The 19,017-nt window shown below is 39.8% G+C and overlaps 1 protein-coding gene across 1 annotated transcript in view; it reads right to left on the reverse strand.

Annotated features, from left to right (window-relative positions):
- DPY19L4 (dpy-19 like 4) overlaps window positions 1–17,423 on the reverse strand; it is a 34,216-nt gene extending 16,793 nt beyond the window's left edge. The window contains 14 exon segments of the mRNA XM_042786106.1: window positions 569–688; window positions 2,297–2,455; window positions 4,283–4,356; window positions 5,583–5,681; window positions 5,770–5,901; window positions 7,187–7,321; window positions 7,888–7,910; window positions 7,913–8,010; window positions 9,844–9,989; window positions 10,830–10,951; window positions 12,708–12,798; window positions 13,470–13,594; window positions 14,569–14,676; window positions 17,334–17,423. Coding sequence (XP_042642040.1) covers window positions 569–688; window positions 2,297–2,455; window positions 4,283–4,356; window positions 5,583–5,681; window positions 5,770–5,901; window positions 7,187–7,321; window positions 7,888–7,910; window positions 7,913–8,010; window positions 9,844–9,989; window positions 10,830–10,951; window positions 12,708–12,798; window positions 13,470–13,594; window positions 14,569–14,676; window positions 17,334–17,379 — 1,478 coding nt within the window. The 5' untranslated portion in view covers window positions 17,380–17,423.
- Window positions 17,424–19,017: the final 1,594 nt, after the last annotated feature.

Consider the following 19,017-nt stretch of genomic DNA (forward strand, 5'->3'; position numbering starts at 1 on the left):
CATAATATAAACACAAGTCTGCCACCTTCAAGCTGATTTAGCTTAGAGAACAATAACATCTTCCAAACATTAGCTTCTGTAGCTTTAAGGACTAACATAGTACCTTTGAAAATACTTTTGCTACTGCTTTAACATATCAAGCAAAGGTGTACTTCATGCTAGCCTAGACACAAGAAGATGGACAAGAAATCTTCCAAGTCTCAATATTCCAGAACATACATTGTTCAACAAAACACTACACAAGATCTTGCTAGAATACAATATTAAAAGAATTACAGCACAGTTCTGTGCCTAAATACCATGAAGAAAGTGATTAAAATTTGCTTCAATTACTGGCTTGGATTTTGGTTGCGTTAAGGCTTGGAAAACACATTAAAGAGATCAAGCACAATCCATCATAATCCTGTATCCAATTTATAGTCAAAATGATCTTTGCTCACTTCCCTATAAACTAGCAGGGAACTAGTACCACTATATGCCAAACATTTGTGCAATGGGGTGAATGGTGTATCACATCCAGTAAGGTACTCTGTTGCTTTCAAAAGAGATACATTAAAATCAGACTTACCCTTCCAAACACATCGCTAGACAACCAAGTAAAATTGTGTGAATTACATGATAAACTATTTCTGGCCTCTCTCCAATTCGACCATCCTCAAGTTTAACTCTCTCTCTCAGTGGTTCACCACTGCAGTTGGAGAAAATGAGACATCGCTTAATTCAGACATTATCTCAGGCAAAGTTGCCAATAAAAATACTTTTATGACCATTAAGTCAGTAGTACACTGAGATCATTCTGTGTCATATCATACAATGTTGTTGCACTACTTATTTGGTTTTTATACTTCAAAGATCTATCAGTACCCACTGTCCGTTTTTTAAGACTGATCTCTCTGGAGCAACGGCTGTGAATTAATACAATGGGATCACTGCCTTTGACCATAAATCCTATTTTAAGGTAATTCAGCACCAAGTTTCTTCATATCATTAGCTTAGTGAAGAATTAACGAAACCTTTAGGATGATAATTGTCTATGGAATATGTATACCATTTTATGACAAAATAAGATAACAAAACCATTTTTTATTATAAATTCTAGTAATATATTATAAATAAAAATAATAACAAAAATCTTACAACAAATGTTTTCCTGCCAATGAGATAGCAAGGCACACAACAGATAACATTTTATTCTACCATGATGTGATCTTAGGTTACAGATTTATAATAAGCTTCCTCACAACAAATGGAAAAATATTTGAGATTATTAACTGCTTCAAAATAAATTTTAAAAATTTAAGGGGGGGGAGGGGAGAAGGTTTATTTTAAGTTTTTCTTTAAAAAGCTGTTTGACATACTGGAGACACTGCTCATTACAAAGTAGTAAATATCTATTTCAACCACTACCAAAAAATTGGAAGTTTGTTTCATTGTTTTGAATATACTATCACACGTCCAATTTGACAAACATTTTCATTTATAGAAGTATAATCTTTTATCTATTAGAACTCTTGTTCTTTGAAAAAATCTACTGATTTCTGCTGCACACAAGTGAGAAATTTGCCTTAATACCTGAGCAGTTACATCATTCATCTCCTACCAGGAAGAGGTAATTTCCTAGCCACTGAGTTCCCAACAAGTTACACTAGGATCTACAGTGTTGCTATTCTTAGCCTGTAAACAGACAGCTCCACTACCCTTTCTCTCAAGGGAACTGTGAATCACTGTGAAACTAAAAAGGACTCAGTTTTACTTCAGCTCTATTCTGAGCAGCAAAGGCTGATGGATCTTATCACAGTAAACAAGAGTTTTTTAAAAAAAAAAAACAGTGAAGCATTAGAAATCTGAAATCCTTTCAACTCCACCCATCTTATCCTTCACAATATGTAAACTTGAAAAAAAGAAAACCATACCCAAAACAGAGAAACAAATTCTCTAGCATCAATCAGACAGGTATTTTTTTTTGTCTGTTTTCCCTTTCTGACAGCAAAGTTTTCTCTCTCATAATGGGAAGAGACATAAACATATCACAAAACATCAGCCAGAGCTCTGCAGCAATTGCACCTACAGGGTAGCAAACCAATGATAACTCCCTGTCTCAGCTGGAGGGATGCTCGAGAAGATCCTTACTAAAGGACCTCCTTTAAGAGCCTCTGGTGGGCCTTTCTGCTGGTGCTTACACCCTGGCCAGCTCAATGGTGCAACAAACTTTGGAGCAACAGACACATGACCATTCACTTAGACATCTACAAACCTCTTATTTTTAACTTCTTATTTTTCACTATAAGTTACTTACCAAATTCTCCTAAAAATGACCTGAGTTACAGAAAAAATGCAGATAATTAATACTAAAATATAGAAAGGCAACAATGATGACTGTGTTAGTCGCAAAAAAAAGTCTTGGGAGGGTGCCTGAAGAGATTCTTGACAAAGGAGCCAATTCATTGTAAAATTCCTAGTAAGGCAAAAACATCCCATTAAAAACAATAACAATACTGCACAGATTAGAAAAAAACCCCATCACATAACCAGTCAGTTTAACCTATTCATGTCAGAGGAAACTATTTGAAATTTGTCTTTGAAAAGTTATCTTTTTATCATTTCAAACCACTTTGCAAGGACTCTTTAGAATAACTGTCAAAAGCCTATCTTCCAAAAAAGAATGTGATTTGAAGAGACCAGACTACACCTCTTTTATATCACAAAACCCCAACCTCCCATATAACTCCATTATGGGGACCACAAAGCACTTCGTTGTCACAGTGGATTAAGATTTTAGAGATATTGATGCAAGAAGGTATGCTTGTCCTCATTCCAAGCAGGGAGATGAAGAAGGGAAAGTGGTCATCTGAGATCACAAACAAGCCTGAGGCACTGCCAAGAATAGAATCCTTAATGCTGAAATTCTAGTTCTGTAGCTGAACCCACTCGATCATTCTTCTTTCACAATTAATGAGCAGAAAGATTATATGCTCTGCCAAGAAGCACGATCAATGTGTATTCTCAACAGGAATTGGTGCAGCATGTGATGCTGTGAATGCATTCTTGGTTTATTCTGTTTCACTTTCCTCCCTGTTTTCTTTTTCTTTTCCCCCAAGGGAAGACTAGAGAAGTGAACCACTTTCAATTAGGCAGGATCAGTTTAAAGATTAACCGCTGGGCACATCCAAACTGGGCTTAAAAGACAGATCTTGAAGCTCTTGTGCTGCAAACCACAATTCCAACCCATGGTTACACAATTTTCTAGGTGTAGTTGCACCCAGTTTGTCTCAATCACTGGCTTCATTGCAGAATCAGACAGCCTGGAAAGTAAGATGTAGCAAGTCCCCGGAGGAAAAAAATAAAATCCATAATACCTGGTAGCTCAATAAACTGAAATTCTGACCAGAAGCAGTCCTTTCTTTTCTTGCAAAACATTTAAGAACATGCGTGTACGTGTGTTAAAGAATGCATCTTAGGCCATGTCATTACATCTTGTCTTCCAAAAATTCCCCAACAATTTCAGTTGTGTGTGATGTCATTTTCCACTTCTTCCCCTGCAAGGCTGTGAAGTAGTTTTATAAGAGAGATGCAGTTCCCAGGAGAGAGTCCCAATTCCTGCACAGAATTGCAAGTCTTGACTTGGGTCCAGGAGGTGTCTCAGTCCTTACCAACATTCCATTTGAAGTTTTCCAGAAAATCTGTAGGCATGGCATCTTCTTCTTGTACACCAACATCCAACTCTTACAGATGCAAATAGTTTTTCTTAGAATCACAATTCCCTCTGACTTTTAAGTTATCCCTTGTCCTAATTTCTTCCAAAACATACAGGGGGTTTCTTGGGGGTGTCATTCTTACAAAACTAAAAACAAAACCCCACAGCCCAACCCTGTTTTGAGATAGTATCAATAGTTCATGACTCTTTTCAGAGCCCTTGCTTTCCAAGGCTATAAAAAGTTAGTACCACCACCTTTACCCTATTATCTTTGCTTTCAAGTCTTATTAGAAACACTAGACAGGGTACTGTAAGTTTTTGTTCTCCAACATCAAAAGAAAACAAAAATCTATGACATGCTTTCACCACAAGGCATGAAAAATATTGAGGTGGCTCAGAAACCTCAAAATCTTGAGTAAATTCTGTATATGCATATTTTTTTAATTCAATCTTAAAACCAGGTGACAAACAGAAACTGTTTCCCTAACTCCTCTATAAAATTCTCACAAGCCACTGAAATGTTACACTTCTCAGAGCAGTTTCAGAAGTTCAGATATCTTAGAAGGTGTAAAGAGTTTAAAAACTTACTTAGTTGTGTTTAAGCCAAGTTTTACTTCAATGAACTTCAGCAAATGCTCATTTTCTTTATGAGGAACAAACATCTGAAAATTAATTTAGCAGAGAAAAATCTTATCAAGTGCTGGAACTAGCTTTCACGTAGTCACTTCATTCAGACTACAAAATGGCAGGGAACAATCAACTATTTAAGAGTTAGTTAAAACTAACAAACTGGATTAAGTGTGCCAATTAAGGTACTGGTATGGTATAGTAATTCTTCACTTAAATAAATCTATTTTTAGGGTTTCCTTGACAATAGAATTTCCTTCATTACATCCATGTACCTTAAAAGGAGGCCAAGTGAAAAGCTGTCAATAAGTTGTAAAAAGGCTACCGAGCACTGTAAAAAGGATCATGAAAAATGGACATAGATTTACCCCCAAACAAGCCAAAGAGCATTGCGTTGGGCCCCACTAAACAACAGGACTGCAGCCTAGCAAAAGTTACGAGCATTTGCAATCTTCACATAAAATGTTTGAGCAGCCAAAAGTTCTGTGTACCATCTACATAATTTAACTCACATTTTTCAAGGTTAGGTTTTATTTTCCTGGACACACAGCAAGGCTAGCCAGTCTGAATGGCACAAGAAAACAATCAGATCTAAGCATTCTCTCAAACTTTTTAGGGTTTACTAGCTTCTTTATTTTTAAGTTGACGCTGTTAATTAACATAACCCGGGTGAGTTTGAGACATAGAGGTAAAGCACGATAAATTATGTAAAAGAGTAGAGCCGATAAGAGGAAGTTGCTAATCAAAATATAAGACCAGGCTAAAATCCCATTGTGTAATATCAACTCCTAACTGACTCCTACACTAGGTGAAGGTCTGTGTTCCCATGTTCTAATTGAAATTTAATTGAAAATTAACATCTACCCTGCAATTACTCATACCTGTTCCTGGCTACTAAGTCTTCTCCATGCACAAGAATATTGTTTTAATATTCAGACCAGTTTGTAGTGGCCATCCAAGTTATAACAAAAACCACATTTATGAAATAGCTAAAGTGTGATTTAAAGAGTATTTCTGTACTGTGCTTTAACCTCAACCCAAAAGACCAAAACCCCAATGAAAAAACCCAGCTGCCTGAGTTGTTAGAAACTTTTTATATAGATAGAAAATTACTCAGTTTTTAGTACTCCAATTTTCTATGAATTAGGCTACGAACTCTCAGATCAGTAAGATAAGGAATACTTTAAAATATTTTTCCAAGATATATCTGCAAATTTCCATTTATATTTTGACAAAATAACTTTTTACAGAGGAATCTTACCTTTAGTACGAAGTTTATTGTCACTGTTACTGTAAGTACCAAATAAATGTACATTATTTTCAGCAATCTTGACATAAATGTACCTTTTTTCATATTCATCTGCAAAAATATTTTAAGAATGCCATATCATTTGGAGTTCAGATAAATAATAAAAACTACACTCAGAGTTAGAGGAGAGTCTAGTTACCTGAAGGCATTTGGAGAGCATTAAAGCTGCTACAAGACTCAGTAATGGTGACACTAGTAAGGCTGAATTTTCAAACTGCAAAAGGTACCCCAAGAAGAGAGAAAACAAGTAGATTTTGTATACTTCATGTACCTGTTGAAGAAACAAAATAAACCACAATAAAATAAAATTACAGTGGATATACATCCGACTTTTTAGAGCGGCAGATAGCTCACTCCATTTCTCTGTTAATCAGGGGCTTAGTGGATATCTATCCTCCAAGTCATGAATCTAGCAGTGTACTGTTTGGCTCTGAAAAATACTTCACATCAAAATGATCCTGGTCAGCCTCAGTAACTAGTGTACAATTACTTCACAAGAATTCTGTAAAAATGCCAAAAGTAGGAGTATTTTACAAGGTCTCCCCATTCTGTAACACCTCCCTGTGATGCAGCATGAAGTAGTAACCACAATGCGACAGTATGAACACACAATCTGTGTGAAAGAGCTGATGATTGTAAACATGCGCTTTCCTTGCCCTCTTGGTAACTTGTTCATTTAACCTACCTCAGGAATATACAGACTGTCACTGATACTTTCTGTTATTTACTAACTGAAAAGCAGATCTTACAAACCCTGATATTTCATTCTTCAGATTTTTACCAAATCACCCACCTTCTCTCTTGTATTTTAAGGGCCCTGTTTTGAACTAAAATAGATCAAACAGTTCGCACTGATGAAGAACAGAAAAAAAAAAAACAAACAACTGAAAGAAGAATTAGAATTGCATGCAGTTTTAAAACAGAAGTTCCATCTAACAGAACTAGAAGGCACACATGCACAAAGTTGCCTACATACCACTGCAGTAGGCAGAGTAAAAAAGCCTTATTGTTGCAACATTTCTAAGAACCATTTTGCAGAATAAATTCAAATGCTTTCTTGTATTGAAAAATCAATTGGCCTTCAGCATCTGTCTAGCCTATTTATTGGTTAAACCAGTACAGGGCAGGCCATTCAGGGTGAAAATCAGCCCCTAACTGCACAGAGTAAACAGAGCAGTTTTTCTGGTCAGCCCCATCCTACTGTGAATAGGTGAAAGAAAAGAAAAGGCAGCTAGGCCAAAAAGGATGCATGACTGAGTATCATTCATCACTCTTTCAGCTTTCCAAGGATGTTTCAGGCCTCAGAAGCTTTGTTTAGCTTCTGACCCTTTTGTTAGGAAAGCTGTCCCAAGCACAGCAGTCCAAAAGAGAGTGAGTTTAAAGCCATTTTATTCTTCCAATGGACATGATAGGCACTTCAGTTAGACCGAGGCTGCAAGACATTCATGTCATCACTCAGTCTGAGCCCTTTGGAACTCCTGAGCAGTATTTATGGCAGGCACCTCTGGGGCTGTATTTAAGTTCCCAACTATCAGTAGGCTAAAGAGTTTTAATACCTTCTCTGTCTGTGCCAGGGCGAAGCTGTCAAGAAGAAAAAGAGAGACAGCCTGGACAAACAGGAGATAATGACTGTATTCCCACATCATCATAAAGGTATATGTTGAAGCACTCACCAAAAGGTAACAAAACTTCTACAGAAAAACAGGAAAAAAAAAAAAAAGCATTAATTTCATACCAATGCATCTCTGTCACTAAGTAACTGAGGGGTCATTAAAACAGAAACTATGGAAATTAATTATTTTATGAAATAATTAAAATACTAACTTCAGACATATTTAACATGTTCTCAGATGGAAGAAAGCAATTGTTGAAACATTCAAAAACATTTAAAGCCCATCAGAAGAAACATCTTTGACAGAGACAGGGAAAGGAAGTTATCACCATCTTCTCCGAGCAATAGGAAGAGCAACTAAATAGTTCACATAGTGAGAAAAATTCTGCATCAGTTTATTTTAAAAAGACAGCACACAACTCTACCACACTGTTTTCTCTGAACCCTCAGGAGGGCATAACAGGGCAGGGCACGAGTTGCTTAGCAAAAACTGCATATGCCTATGTGAAATCCAAGTGGCTGTTTTGAAAAGAACAAACAAAACATCTACTGTTTTCTGCCTGATAGGGCAATAGTCAAACAGGTAACTACTCCGCAGCACAGTTCTACCAGCAACTCTTTATTAAGAAATTAATTTTGCTTTACCTCAGAAGAACAATTTAGGTTTTTTTTAAATAGCCTGTGAGAGCTGCTACTTGACATGCAAAATATGGCAAAGCCCAATTTTCCCTTGATGGTATGGAGTAATCGATCCTTGTTGTATCTGTCCTAGAATAAAGTACAGACAAACAAAATTATTGTAAGATTTATGAAACAAAAATATCAAGGAAAGCCTAAGTGTTACTTCTAGTTACCAGCGTGCCCTTGCAAGCAAACTACTCCTGTACTAAGTATAAAGTAACACTGACACAATTTTGCTCCTGATACAGGTCACAAAATATAGTATCAGCAAGGAAGGTCCAATCTTTACCCATTTATTCAGCAGGTCTCCTTACTAGGTGGCATTTATAGGACTGAAGGCAAAAAGCATCTGCCTCTAGCCTTTTCTGACCCACCAAGCCACTGTGCAAGCCGGACGCATCACACAGTGCTGCTGCCCACCCGCACCGTGACAACGGAGCCTTCCTTGGCCAGGAGTAGTGCTAAATGGCCTTAAGCCCACAGGCAGGGGACTGCTGCCATAACAGCAGCTTTTCAGATTATGATGAAAACCAGCTCACAGCTGAGAGAAAAGTCTCCTGTCAGTTCTCATACATTATGTTTTCAGTAAGTGATTTAGGCAGTCGAGCACAACATACTTAGAATCCAAAGTAGTGCTCCCTTATAGCAGCAGCAGCACCAGCAGATACTCTGTCTACAGGGAAAATTCTACCCAGCAAAACAAGAGATTAAAGACGGATGGGGAGCATGCAGGGTCTTCTCATGGAATGACTTGACAGTATCTGCACAATTAGAGCTGTAGGAGAAAGTTTTAAAAAGCGCTAAAGTGACTTAGAAGCACAAGTCACACTTTCAAATGCGATCAAAGGCATCAGTGTCAGAGGAACATAGTCTTCTTTGTGTCTACTATGCTTTTAAAAAGGAGCTTCAAGCTCCTTTATCATTTAGATATTTGAAAGCGTCACCTTTTATTTTTACCTCTGAAGCCTCTTACAGGGGCGTATTTGGAGATTTTTTTTTAACTACTAGACCTTTCAATTTGTTAACATTGTTTAATCTTCTTTGCTGTTGAAAAAAATACAAATTTATTCTCCATTTTTTCTTACTTTTCACTGTTCACACCAACTTCATGAACAGTATTTTTAGCTACTAATCACAGATTCAGTCATGATGACTTCACACTCCTAAAAGATGCTTCCCAACAGTTCAGCTTTAAAGGTATAGCTCTAACATTTTGTTCCTCCATAGCTCTTTTCTTTCAAGTGCTCTCAAGTTCACAGAAAGCCTCAGAGCTACTCAGTAGCAAACCAGGAGCCTGAATGCAAGTCCTCGTTGCCCAAATAAGGCTCCCTATTATTGTGGTGTTCCATAAAGGGAAGGAACATTTTCTTGCAAGTGAAATGTTTTAAAATAAAAAAATCTTGAGATCAGAACCATCTAAGAAAATTCCACTTTGCACAAAAACCCACTACAAAAAGCAGATTAAAAAAAAAATATCAAAGACTCTTATAAAAAAAAAAAATGCACTTGATCATTTCATTCTAAGCAACAGAACTATCGGTACAATATTTAGAGCTGGCCACAGAGAGCAATTCTGTTCCACAGCAACTTCAGAAATTTGTTTTCATTCTTCAGCAGTACAAAACCAAAACCTTCTGAAGAATGTTTCTGTAAAATGGAATTGTGCGAGAATACTCCTGTATTCACACACATACATAAAGTCAGTGCAGCTGGCAGCGTGGATGGTTTGGACAACAGGAGGCCTTTCCATTAATAAAAGCATCATAAGAATCAGTGCATCTCTGGGAAATGTTTTGTATTCAGCATAAGAGCTTGCTCTCACAATGAGAACACAAAGGTTAATAGAAAGCATTTCAATTTGCTCTGATATTTTAAAATGCCTTATTGACAAACTAGATTGTATAAAGATGTTTTTCTTACCTGTTAATAATGAACCATGCTACAGTCAGCATTCCTGCCAGCCAAGTCCCACTCATAACCCAACTGGTTACAAACAATGCAGTCACATAAATTCCCTGCAGTCCAAAAACTATACCAATGTAGAAATACACTGGTTCAATAACTTCCTGAAATTACAAATAAAAACGAAGAGACATAGCAGCAACTGAGCTGAAGCTGGAAATGATTACTATTTACTCTTTGCATACTGCTAACAGTGTGCTAGGTGCTTTACAAACAGGTAAGAGATGGCCCTTATTCTAGAAAAGTATTGAGCATGCTTTTATTTTGGGCTCAGGGAAAACAAAACAGTGTGAATTAAGAGCACACTTCACAACTCAGCTTGCTAGTGCCATGATTTTTGTATTTGCTTTAGCATGAACGTTGTATGTGTCAGATTTAATAAATCTATACTGCAGTGAGATATAAAGTTCAGAGGACTACTGGAAGAAGTTATGCAGGGGAGGAACTTGGATAAGTAAAGATGTGGCAAAACCAGTTCCAAAATAAATAAATAACTTAAAAAGATAATTGAGAGAGGACACAAGTATGCAGTGTAAGCAGAACAAAGCCTGAGCAGAGCAGAAAGACAAAAGGTTTATCTACAGAAGTGTTTTTCTGTTTTATCTATGCAGGAATGGGTAGACACAGGTACCACTACAACAGACTTATGTACTCCAAAAGGAGTTAATTTTCATGTTTTTAAGGGATAGCACAGATACTCTCCACATTTCTAAGTGGTTTGTAGAAGTAAAGAACAGACAGAACAATTTAGTGCATAGAAACCCCCAAAATCCTATGCCAGAGACCGATCAGAATTGAGGAGAACCTGGACCTGGTGAGAAGCTTAGCCCAAATGATTCAACAAAAACTGCATATGTTTATTGTATACAGCATAGAAAGTCTCATACACACACGCACATATGCAACCATAATGAAAGCACAGAAAATAGGAGAAATGCACATACTTCGCTACCAGATGCTTGATATAAAACACTGGCAATCAACTCTGGGTACAAAGTCATTTGCTGGACTGCATTTATCGTCTTCAGTGATACTGTTTTATTATTGTGTGTCAACTCATAAACACCTATAGACCAAAAAAAAAAAAAAAAAGATTATTCTTTGAATCACTTACTATTGCTGTTTCAGAAGAGGTGAAAGTGTACTCAAAGGTAGGGAGAAATAGATTTGATCATTAAAGTTACTGACTCACCACTCCTGATTTTAAAGGAAGGATACATTTAAGTACCAAATGCCATTCCAACCTACTGATTTAGCAACAAAGTTATTACCATTTTTTGATCAAGTCTATAAATAGAAGGCCCAAAACTAACTAGCTAAAACATAGCCTTTTCAGTAACATACTGATGTAGCCCTGGAACCAGTCACCTACAGATCACCTTCACAGGAGGTTCCTAAGTGAGACAAAGATCTAACAGGGATGAGCAGGATGTATTAAACCTGTCTCTACAAAGAGGTCAGATATGATGTCCACATCACCCTTTTCAGCCCTAACTTTCTGAGAGTTCTAAAAATCACTCGACACAATATAGCTTTGTATGGGATTGAGATGAAATTGAAACTGGCATACTTGAAGGATACATCACTCTGAGATATTATAACTAAAGAAAAGATGTGTCATTACTTAGGACAATAGAAGGAAGAGGAAAAATAATCAAATTAGAAGGGAAAAAAAAAAAAAAAAAGAATACCCCAACAACAATGTAACAGCCAAACAAGATAACTGTTTCCAGTTCTGAGCATATCTTGGTGTGTGGTCTGCATCTGGCTCTCTGCAGGCCAAACCAGGTCTTGCAGAACTTATAAATGGGTTCAGTACAGCTATGATACACCTTTGAAAACTGAGTGTCCCCATAATACCTAGCAGACACATGAGTCTACCTGTCTGCAGAAGCAACATGCCTGAATGAGGCAGTCCATCTATTCACAGCATACACATATATATATATATCTCCCCAGAGATAATGAGGAACTGGCTGTACCAAAAACCTATTATATATTGCTGATGTGCTTACCCATCAGCTGGAAAACTGTTCAACCAGTAAAACTACCCCTACAAAGTTTAGCCGGCTTTGGAAGTAATTCAATGGCTGACCGCTGCGAGATACGGCTGTTCACTCCCTCTTCTCTCCTAGAGTTTGTTCGTGTCTCTTCCCCATGCTAGCCCAGGTGCCCTTCTGAACTCATTAAACTAGTATGAGAGTGGTCCACCTTCTTTTCATTGCTTTAGTTTTCTGCTGGTTTAGGGACCTAGAGTCAGCGAGCTCCAGAGGCAGTGCAGGATAAAGAGCAGGAGCACAAAGGAGAGACCACTGCCACCCAGTTTGTTCTCCTTCCTCTTGGTTTCTGTCCCCATCACTCTGCTCATCAACATCTATTCATCATAGCTGACAGGAGTAGAAACCTCTAGCAGGAAGAGGATGGGGCAGATCAATTTTTGACAGAAACCATTCCGTCTTCTGACAGAGGATGGAAAACAGTAATTTCCATCGCCCATTCCCAAATTAACCATAAATTATGCTTACATGGCAGAAAATCCACTATGTAGCATAGGTAAACTCAACAATAGCAGGGCAATATGAGAGTAATATTAATCCAATTCCAGAATACTGATTAAAGGCAATCTGATAGAACACAGGACAGTTACATATTGTTTTTTAAAAGGCACTGAAAAGTTCGGACAGCATGCAGTTTTTAATTAATCTGACTGATTTACCTATATAAGAGCATAAAATCAGTGCCCCCAGTCTGCAGGAATTTTTTTACTGTCTCCAAAAGGAACAGGACTTTTCAAGGTTAATAAAACAAACAAGGTTTTGTACCTCTTTCAAAGGAAGGAGCCTTTAGCAGTTCTTTATAGAATGAGTAATAAATGGCACTGTCACCCTGAAATGTAATTTCTCGTTCAAGTTCCTAGAAAAAAAAAAAAATATATATATTTACCTCCTGCAATCTCTTCCCATCAAAGACTATATATTTTCAGATAGACTGGTTTTGTAATACAGCACATGGTTATGACTCTACTGTACATCTTCAAAGTATTCCACAAGACATTAATCTTCACAGCACCTCTGTCAGGTATATAATGCTCTCTATAACTTAGAAAACATGCTTGGAATCAGAGAAACTTAAATCCACATCATAAGACAGCACAAGATCCACAGGATCCTTTCATATTCACAAACCTGAATTTTATTCAACTGTCCATACATCACTAAATAAAAAAACAAACCAAAACCCTACGTGCTTCTGTTGTTTAGCTTATGCGATCCCAGTATGCTTCAGATTTTTAATCTAAATTTTGAAAAAACATTTCAATGATAAAGGATGGCATGGAAAAACATACAAAAGCACAACAAGACAAGACTACTGTTAGTATGAGAAACACTTTAAAAAAAAAAAAAAACAAACCAAATAGAAAGAAAACAAAACAAAACAAAACAAAGAGATGAGATAAAAAAAACAAAGGCCTGAGTAGAAGGACATGGGATTCTGCAAGCACACAGTTCCAGTCTGGCATGGATCAGCTTTGATTTCAAGAACACAATTTGGCTTTTGTTTCAGTAGTTGAACTTTTTCTTTACCTGCCTGCTGGAAAACCAGAATTTCCGTTCATGATATGTTGAGAGGTACACAGCATACATCATTCCACTAGTGACTGCCGCAAGACAACCAAAGAAAAGTTTCGCAAAACGCTGAATTAACATATCTGAAAATGGACAGCGAGAAAGCTAAAATATTCCAGAGGATTTAGAAACAAGCAGTATGTCCTACATATGACTCATTTTTGAACAGCAAGTAAACTTACTGGCATCAGAATTATCGCACCAGCAGCAGCACGCATGCATTGAGAAGTGTTTGTTATTACTTTCCCACAGGGTTTTCTTTCCCAGTCATTACTTCATAGGACTCTCAGATAAAATACTCACACACTACAGTGAAAATTTCTCCCCATTCTAGTAAGCTTCATTTTCAAATGAATTCCAAGAAGGAAAAGTATCTTCCAAATAAACAGAGCAAACTCTAGATTTTACCCAAAACACCACAAAATTCTTAAAGATATTAACAGAAAGAGGCGGCAATACCACATCTAACATCAATACTGAGACATTCTATTCTCCAATCTGTTTTTAAATATAAGAGGAAGGAACTAATCTGAGTTTTACCAAACTCATTCAATGGGCATCTACTTCACCTGTAGCTCCCTTAAGGCAGTAGGCACTTTTAACATAAAAGTTTTGGGTAGCTTGGTTAACACTTGCCTAAAATTATACCTGGTTTTAGTTCTGTTTCTTGAAAAGCTGTAAGGACTTTTTGTTTGTTCGTGTTTCAGCACCATTACTGAATGACCTTCAGCTTCCCAACCAAAAGATTGTTCCAGGCAAAATTAAAATATTTATTTGTACTCAAATAGTAACAACAGTAAGATTCTTAACCTCTCCCCCTTCCTCTCCTTCCCCAACATGAAACAATCCAGGACTACCATTTTACTCTGCAATACTTAAAATGTCATTATGAAAGAATTCTAATGTGCAGGCCTGTTTTTCCTTGAAACATTCAAAAACCTAATTCAAAATAAGTCTGTTATAAATTACTGTGCTACAAATATCTTCCCATAAAATGTAAAAGAATAACGAAAAAAAAAAAAAAAATCAGAAGTTGGCTAAAAATTCTGTAGCTTACACTTTGGCGATCTTCCCAGCTTTGAGTTTTCTTTGTTTCTCTCTTCTGGAGCCATTTTGTCAGATTCTGTGCAGTTTTGCTTCTTTCTTTGTCGCAGGTCTGCTGCCCCTGAAGACATTTTTTTTAAGTTATTGCAACACAATACCTAAAATCACACTCTGAGAAATCCGCACAGCAGCAGGTAACCGCCAGTTATCGCTACTGATTCAATGCCACAGCAGACATTTGACAAAGCCTCAATTAAAATATGTCATCTGCTTAACTAAACTAACACTATAACAATATACAGAAATAAATTCCTATGTCATTCCTTAGAAAATCCAATAGCTTTCTGTTGTGGCCATACTCTGGGATTACCCAGAGCCCAAACTGGAAGCTAACTGGGTTTTTTCCATGGCAAACGTATTACACATATGAAGGAAAGGAGTAGTTTAGACAGGCGTTGGGAGAAATTGGTGCCAATTCCATTCTACTCGCATCCTGGTTTTACACTGCTATAATACAGTAGTGCACTAGGCACATTACTGTAATACAAAAATTGGGCTAGTCCATTACTTTTAAATTGAGATGCTTGTTATTCACATGGTGAAAGCTTTTATAAAGTAAATATAAGATCACTTTTTTTCCTGCCTCCAGATCTAGCAGAACTAAGATTTATGAATTTTTAGTCTAATATTTAATTAAAAAGACCAGTCTGCTCGGCCATGTAGATCACATCACAAGACCGAGGGCTTCTTCGGCTTCTGTTAAATTTTCTGTCAACACCAGTTTGAAGCCCTGTCCCATTTATTTTACATTCTGAAAGGCAACGAGGCTTACACTCACAGAGTGTAAGTCTCCATATGAGAAGACTAATTCTGGAAAGTCTGTTATAATTACGATATTAAAGATGACATCCCACAACATTTATGTCATTTTAGAAGTGTGATGAAAAGGTTTAACTGTAACTCATGCTCCAGCATTTTTAGCTCTCCAGTTTGACCTACTGTCCAACATTGCTTGAAATTTTGTAGCCACTAATTTCCTTTGGACTTAAAACAGATCTTCCATAAAGCCATTCGACTTCAAACTTGAAGTGTTAATCCTCACATCCCACAACAAAGCTTATAATTACTCTGGCTGTATATTACTTCAAGTCTAAATCAGTCTACTTTTAACTCCACCTTCTAGATTTAAAAGCTAGGAACTAGAGATAATAATATAAATAAACTGTTAAAATGGTGTCTGTCTGTATCAGGACACCTGTATTTGTGTTTTAACAGGGTTTTCAAAGCGATTTATAAATTATTCTGAGCAAACCGAGATCTCAATGATAACATTTTTAACGGAATGAACAGAAATCGTCTACCTTCTTAAACAAGACAAGAACTGGAAAGATATTAAACAAAACAAGGCTTAAGGTGTTCAGTATCACATTTATCATTATGTCAAACCAAAAATGAAATACACACCACTATCTCTTTATGTCATGTATACTAAGTTAATCAGCAATGCAAACATCAAGTGCACTGCAATTAAAAATCTTTTGTACCACACAAAATAAAATGGGGGGGTGGGGGGGGGGAAGAGAAACTAGATCACCAGAACAGCAGATATGTGCTTGGAAAGACAACTGTCTGCCCTTGTCATTCTAGTTATGACCAAAGCAAGAGCTGTGAGGACACTGCAGAAAAAGTCATCTCTTCACTTTTCTGGCAGATAAGTGAGCCATATTAGAAGCGCAACACACTTACAAAGTCTAGAGTTAGCAGCTGCTACAGAAAACTTCCAAAGAAAGAACAATTCAAAATTCTAATTCTGAAACAACTACAGCTCATACATCTCAGTCAGCAAATGATCTTCACCTCAGTTTTGAAGACTGCTCACAGATTCTCCCTCTGAAAAAGATCCAAATGTCTGACTTGTTTCATTTGCAGTTGCCTCAAACAAGAAAAACGCTGTTTCCACTTCTATGAATCCTTTAAATGGGGCGAAATGAAAGTCAAACGAGGTGACAGCTAGAAATAATCTAGGATTTTGAACTGATGGCACAGCCTCTAGTACATCTCTATCCAGCACACAAGTTTTCACCTGAGATTGCTTTCTAGTTCCCTGTAAATTCCCAGTATGTTTTTTTCAACTCTTGTTCAGGCAACATGCGTTCCACTTATTTTTGTGTATCTACTGCAGAAAAGCATAACTCATTTATCCTGTGTGCTGCTATATTTATCTATTTTTCACCTGCAAATTGATCACTGTCTGCAATTCTTGTCCTCTCATCTAAAGAAGGATAAGATAGAGTCGAGAAACGTTCAGAGAAGGGCCATGAGGATGATCAAAGGCGTGTAATGGGTCCCATACAAGGGACAAGGAAGCTATTTGAGCTCAGTCTAGAAGAGAATGACCAACAGAAACATACTAGAAATCTACAAGTTTGTGAAGTCCACAAACAGACGGAATAGAGGGCAGTGATTCACCTTCTTTTCTAATACTGAAACAAGAAGTTATCAAACAAACCCAGTGAGTCAGACTAAAAGGAATCAGTTCACTGCACATCACCTTCATGTGGACCACTCCTACCCAAAGAATGTTCTGTAAACAAAGAGTTTATGCAGATTAAAGAGAATACAGGCATATTTGTGAAGGGCAACCATAAACTACTAGATACACAGAAACCATGCCCAGCTCAGAAAGTACCCTAGCTGAGAACAGCTGGGAGGCTGGAATACACCGTGGGACAGTATCACATACGCTTGTTTTGTTCTCGCATTTCAATGAATGCCTACTTATAGTCATGTTTCTGCTGATTTCCCAAAGAAAACGAAATGCCATCTCCTAGTGCCCACAGAGGGTGTTTGCACAAGAAAGAACCTGGAGAAAAAAAAACTGCGTGGGGGGCTAAAAGTGAAACAAGAGAGGAGACGGACTAAAAACACACAAACGGGGAAACAGAAGGGATGCCAAAGAAAAAGCACACTCACGGAGGCATCCGCGGAGCCGACGGGTGCTGCCCCGGGGTGCTCTGCACAGAGGCAATGCCCCCGGGGGGAGAAAGAGACCCCAAGTTTCTGGGCTCCCGTCCACCCAGCTTCCTCCCGCTCGGTGCTGCCAACGACGGGCTGCCCGGGGCGGGGAGGAGGAGGCCTCATCAGCGGGGCTGGGGAGCTGGGGGCGCCGGGCCGGGACCGCTTTGGCCTGAGCCGGCCGCCGCACCGGTGGGACCAGCACCGGGCGTTTTACCTTCCTCCGGGAGTCACTACCCCGGCACGTACCTGCCCCACAAACGGGAGCGGCCCCAATCGCCGGGGGGGGGCGCCGCACCGACCACCCCCCCACCCCCCTCAGCTCCGCGGCCTGAGGCGGCGGCGGCGGCGGCCCCGCTGAGGCGGCCGTTGGGCGCGCGCCCCCTCAGCCGGCACCGGCGGCGGAGGGGGATAGGAGTGACACACCCCGCCCCCCTCACCTTCCTCCATCGCCAGCCCGCGGCCGCCGCCGCCCCCCGCCGCCGCCGCCGCCGCCGCCGGGCCCCGCTGCCGCTCTCTCCGGGGCGACGCCGCCGCCCCTCCCGCGCTCCCGCCGCGGCCGCCCGCCTCTCGCCGACCCCGGGGGCGGGAGCGCGCTCGCATCACACGGCGAGCGGAGCGGAGCGCGGCGCGGCCCCTCACTTCCTGCCGCCCCGCTGTTGCTCCCGCCGCCGGGCGTCTATCAGCGGCGGAACTGTGGCGGCGGAGCGAGCGGGGGCGGCCGGAGCGCAGCGTGCGGCGTACCGAGGCGCGGGCGGGAGAGGGCGGCCCGCTGCCAGCCCCGGCCGCCTCGCCACCTCCAGAAGCGGCGCCGTCCCGGGCGGTGAAGGGGCAGGTCCCCGCCGGCCCGCCTCTGTCGGCGCTGTGCCCCCTTCAGAGCGGCCCACCCCGGCCGCGGGGCCCTAACCCGAGTGTCTCCCGTGGGCGCCTCAGGCTTGGCACCCCACCTGCCCTCTGCGAACTAACCCCCCCCTCTCTGCGAGGGGAAATCTCTCTCCCTCCTGCACAACGTTATCTGGAAAGTCCAGGCTTGCTGGTCATGCACAAGGGCCTGGCGAGCGAGGCGGTTGGTTGAGCCTCGATGCACACCTGCTTTTGGCTCTTTTTTTTTTTTTTTTTTTTTTTTTTTATATATCGTGATGAACTACCAGAGCGCGATACCAGCACCCCACTGTCTCGGAGGCTGTACAAATGCAGGACAAAAGGATGCCCCCCCCCTCCGCCCATGAAGTTGCAGTCTGCTTTTGGGAAAATGGGGTGTGTTTGCCTAAAGGGAGGCCTGTGAAAGAGCCTAAGGAAGAGATGCTACATCCTTAAGCAGTGGCATAGGTGAGCATTTCAGCACACCAGCCACCTTGTGATTATCATGGCTATTGTCAGCACCCTGGCAAAAGAAGGATTTGGAGGGATAGGGTAGTTTTGTGAATGTGAGCTGGGCATGCCTTCA

The sequence above is a fragment of the Tyto alba genome, unplaced genomic scaffold, assembly GCF_018691265.1.
Source record: "Tyto alba isolate M040663 unplaced genomic scaffold, T.alba_DEE_v4.0 Super-Scaffold_9, whole genome shotgun sequence".
Lineage (NCBI taxonomy): Eukaryota > Metazoa > Chordata > Aves > Strigiformes > Tytonidae > Tyto > Tyto alba.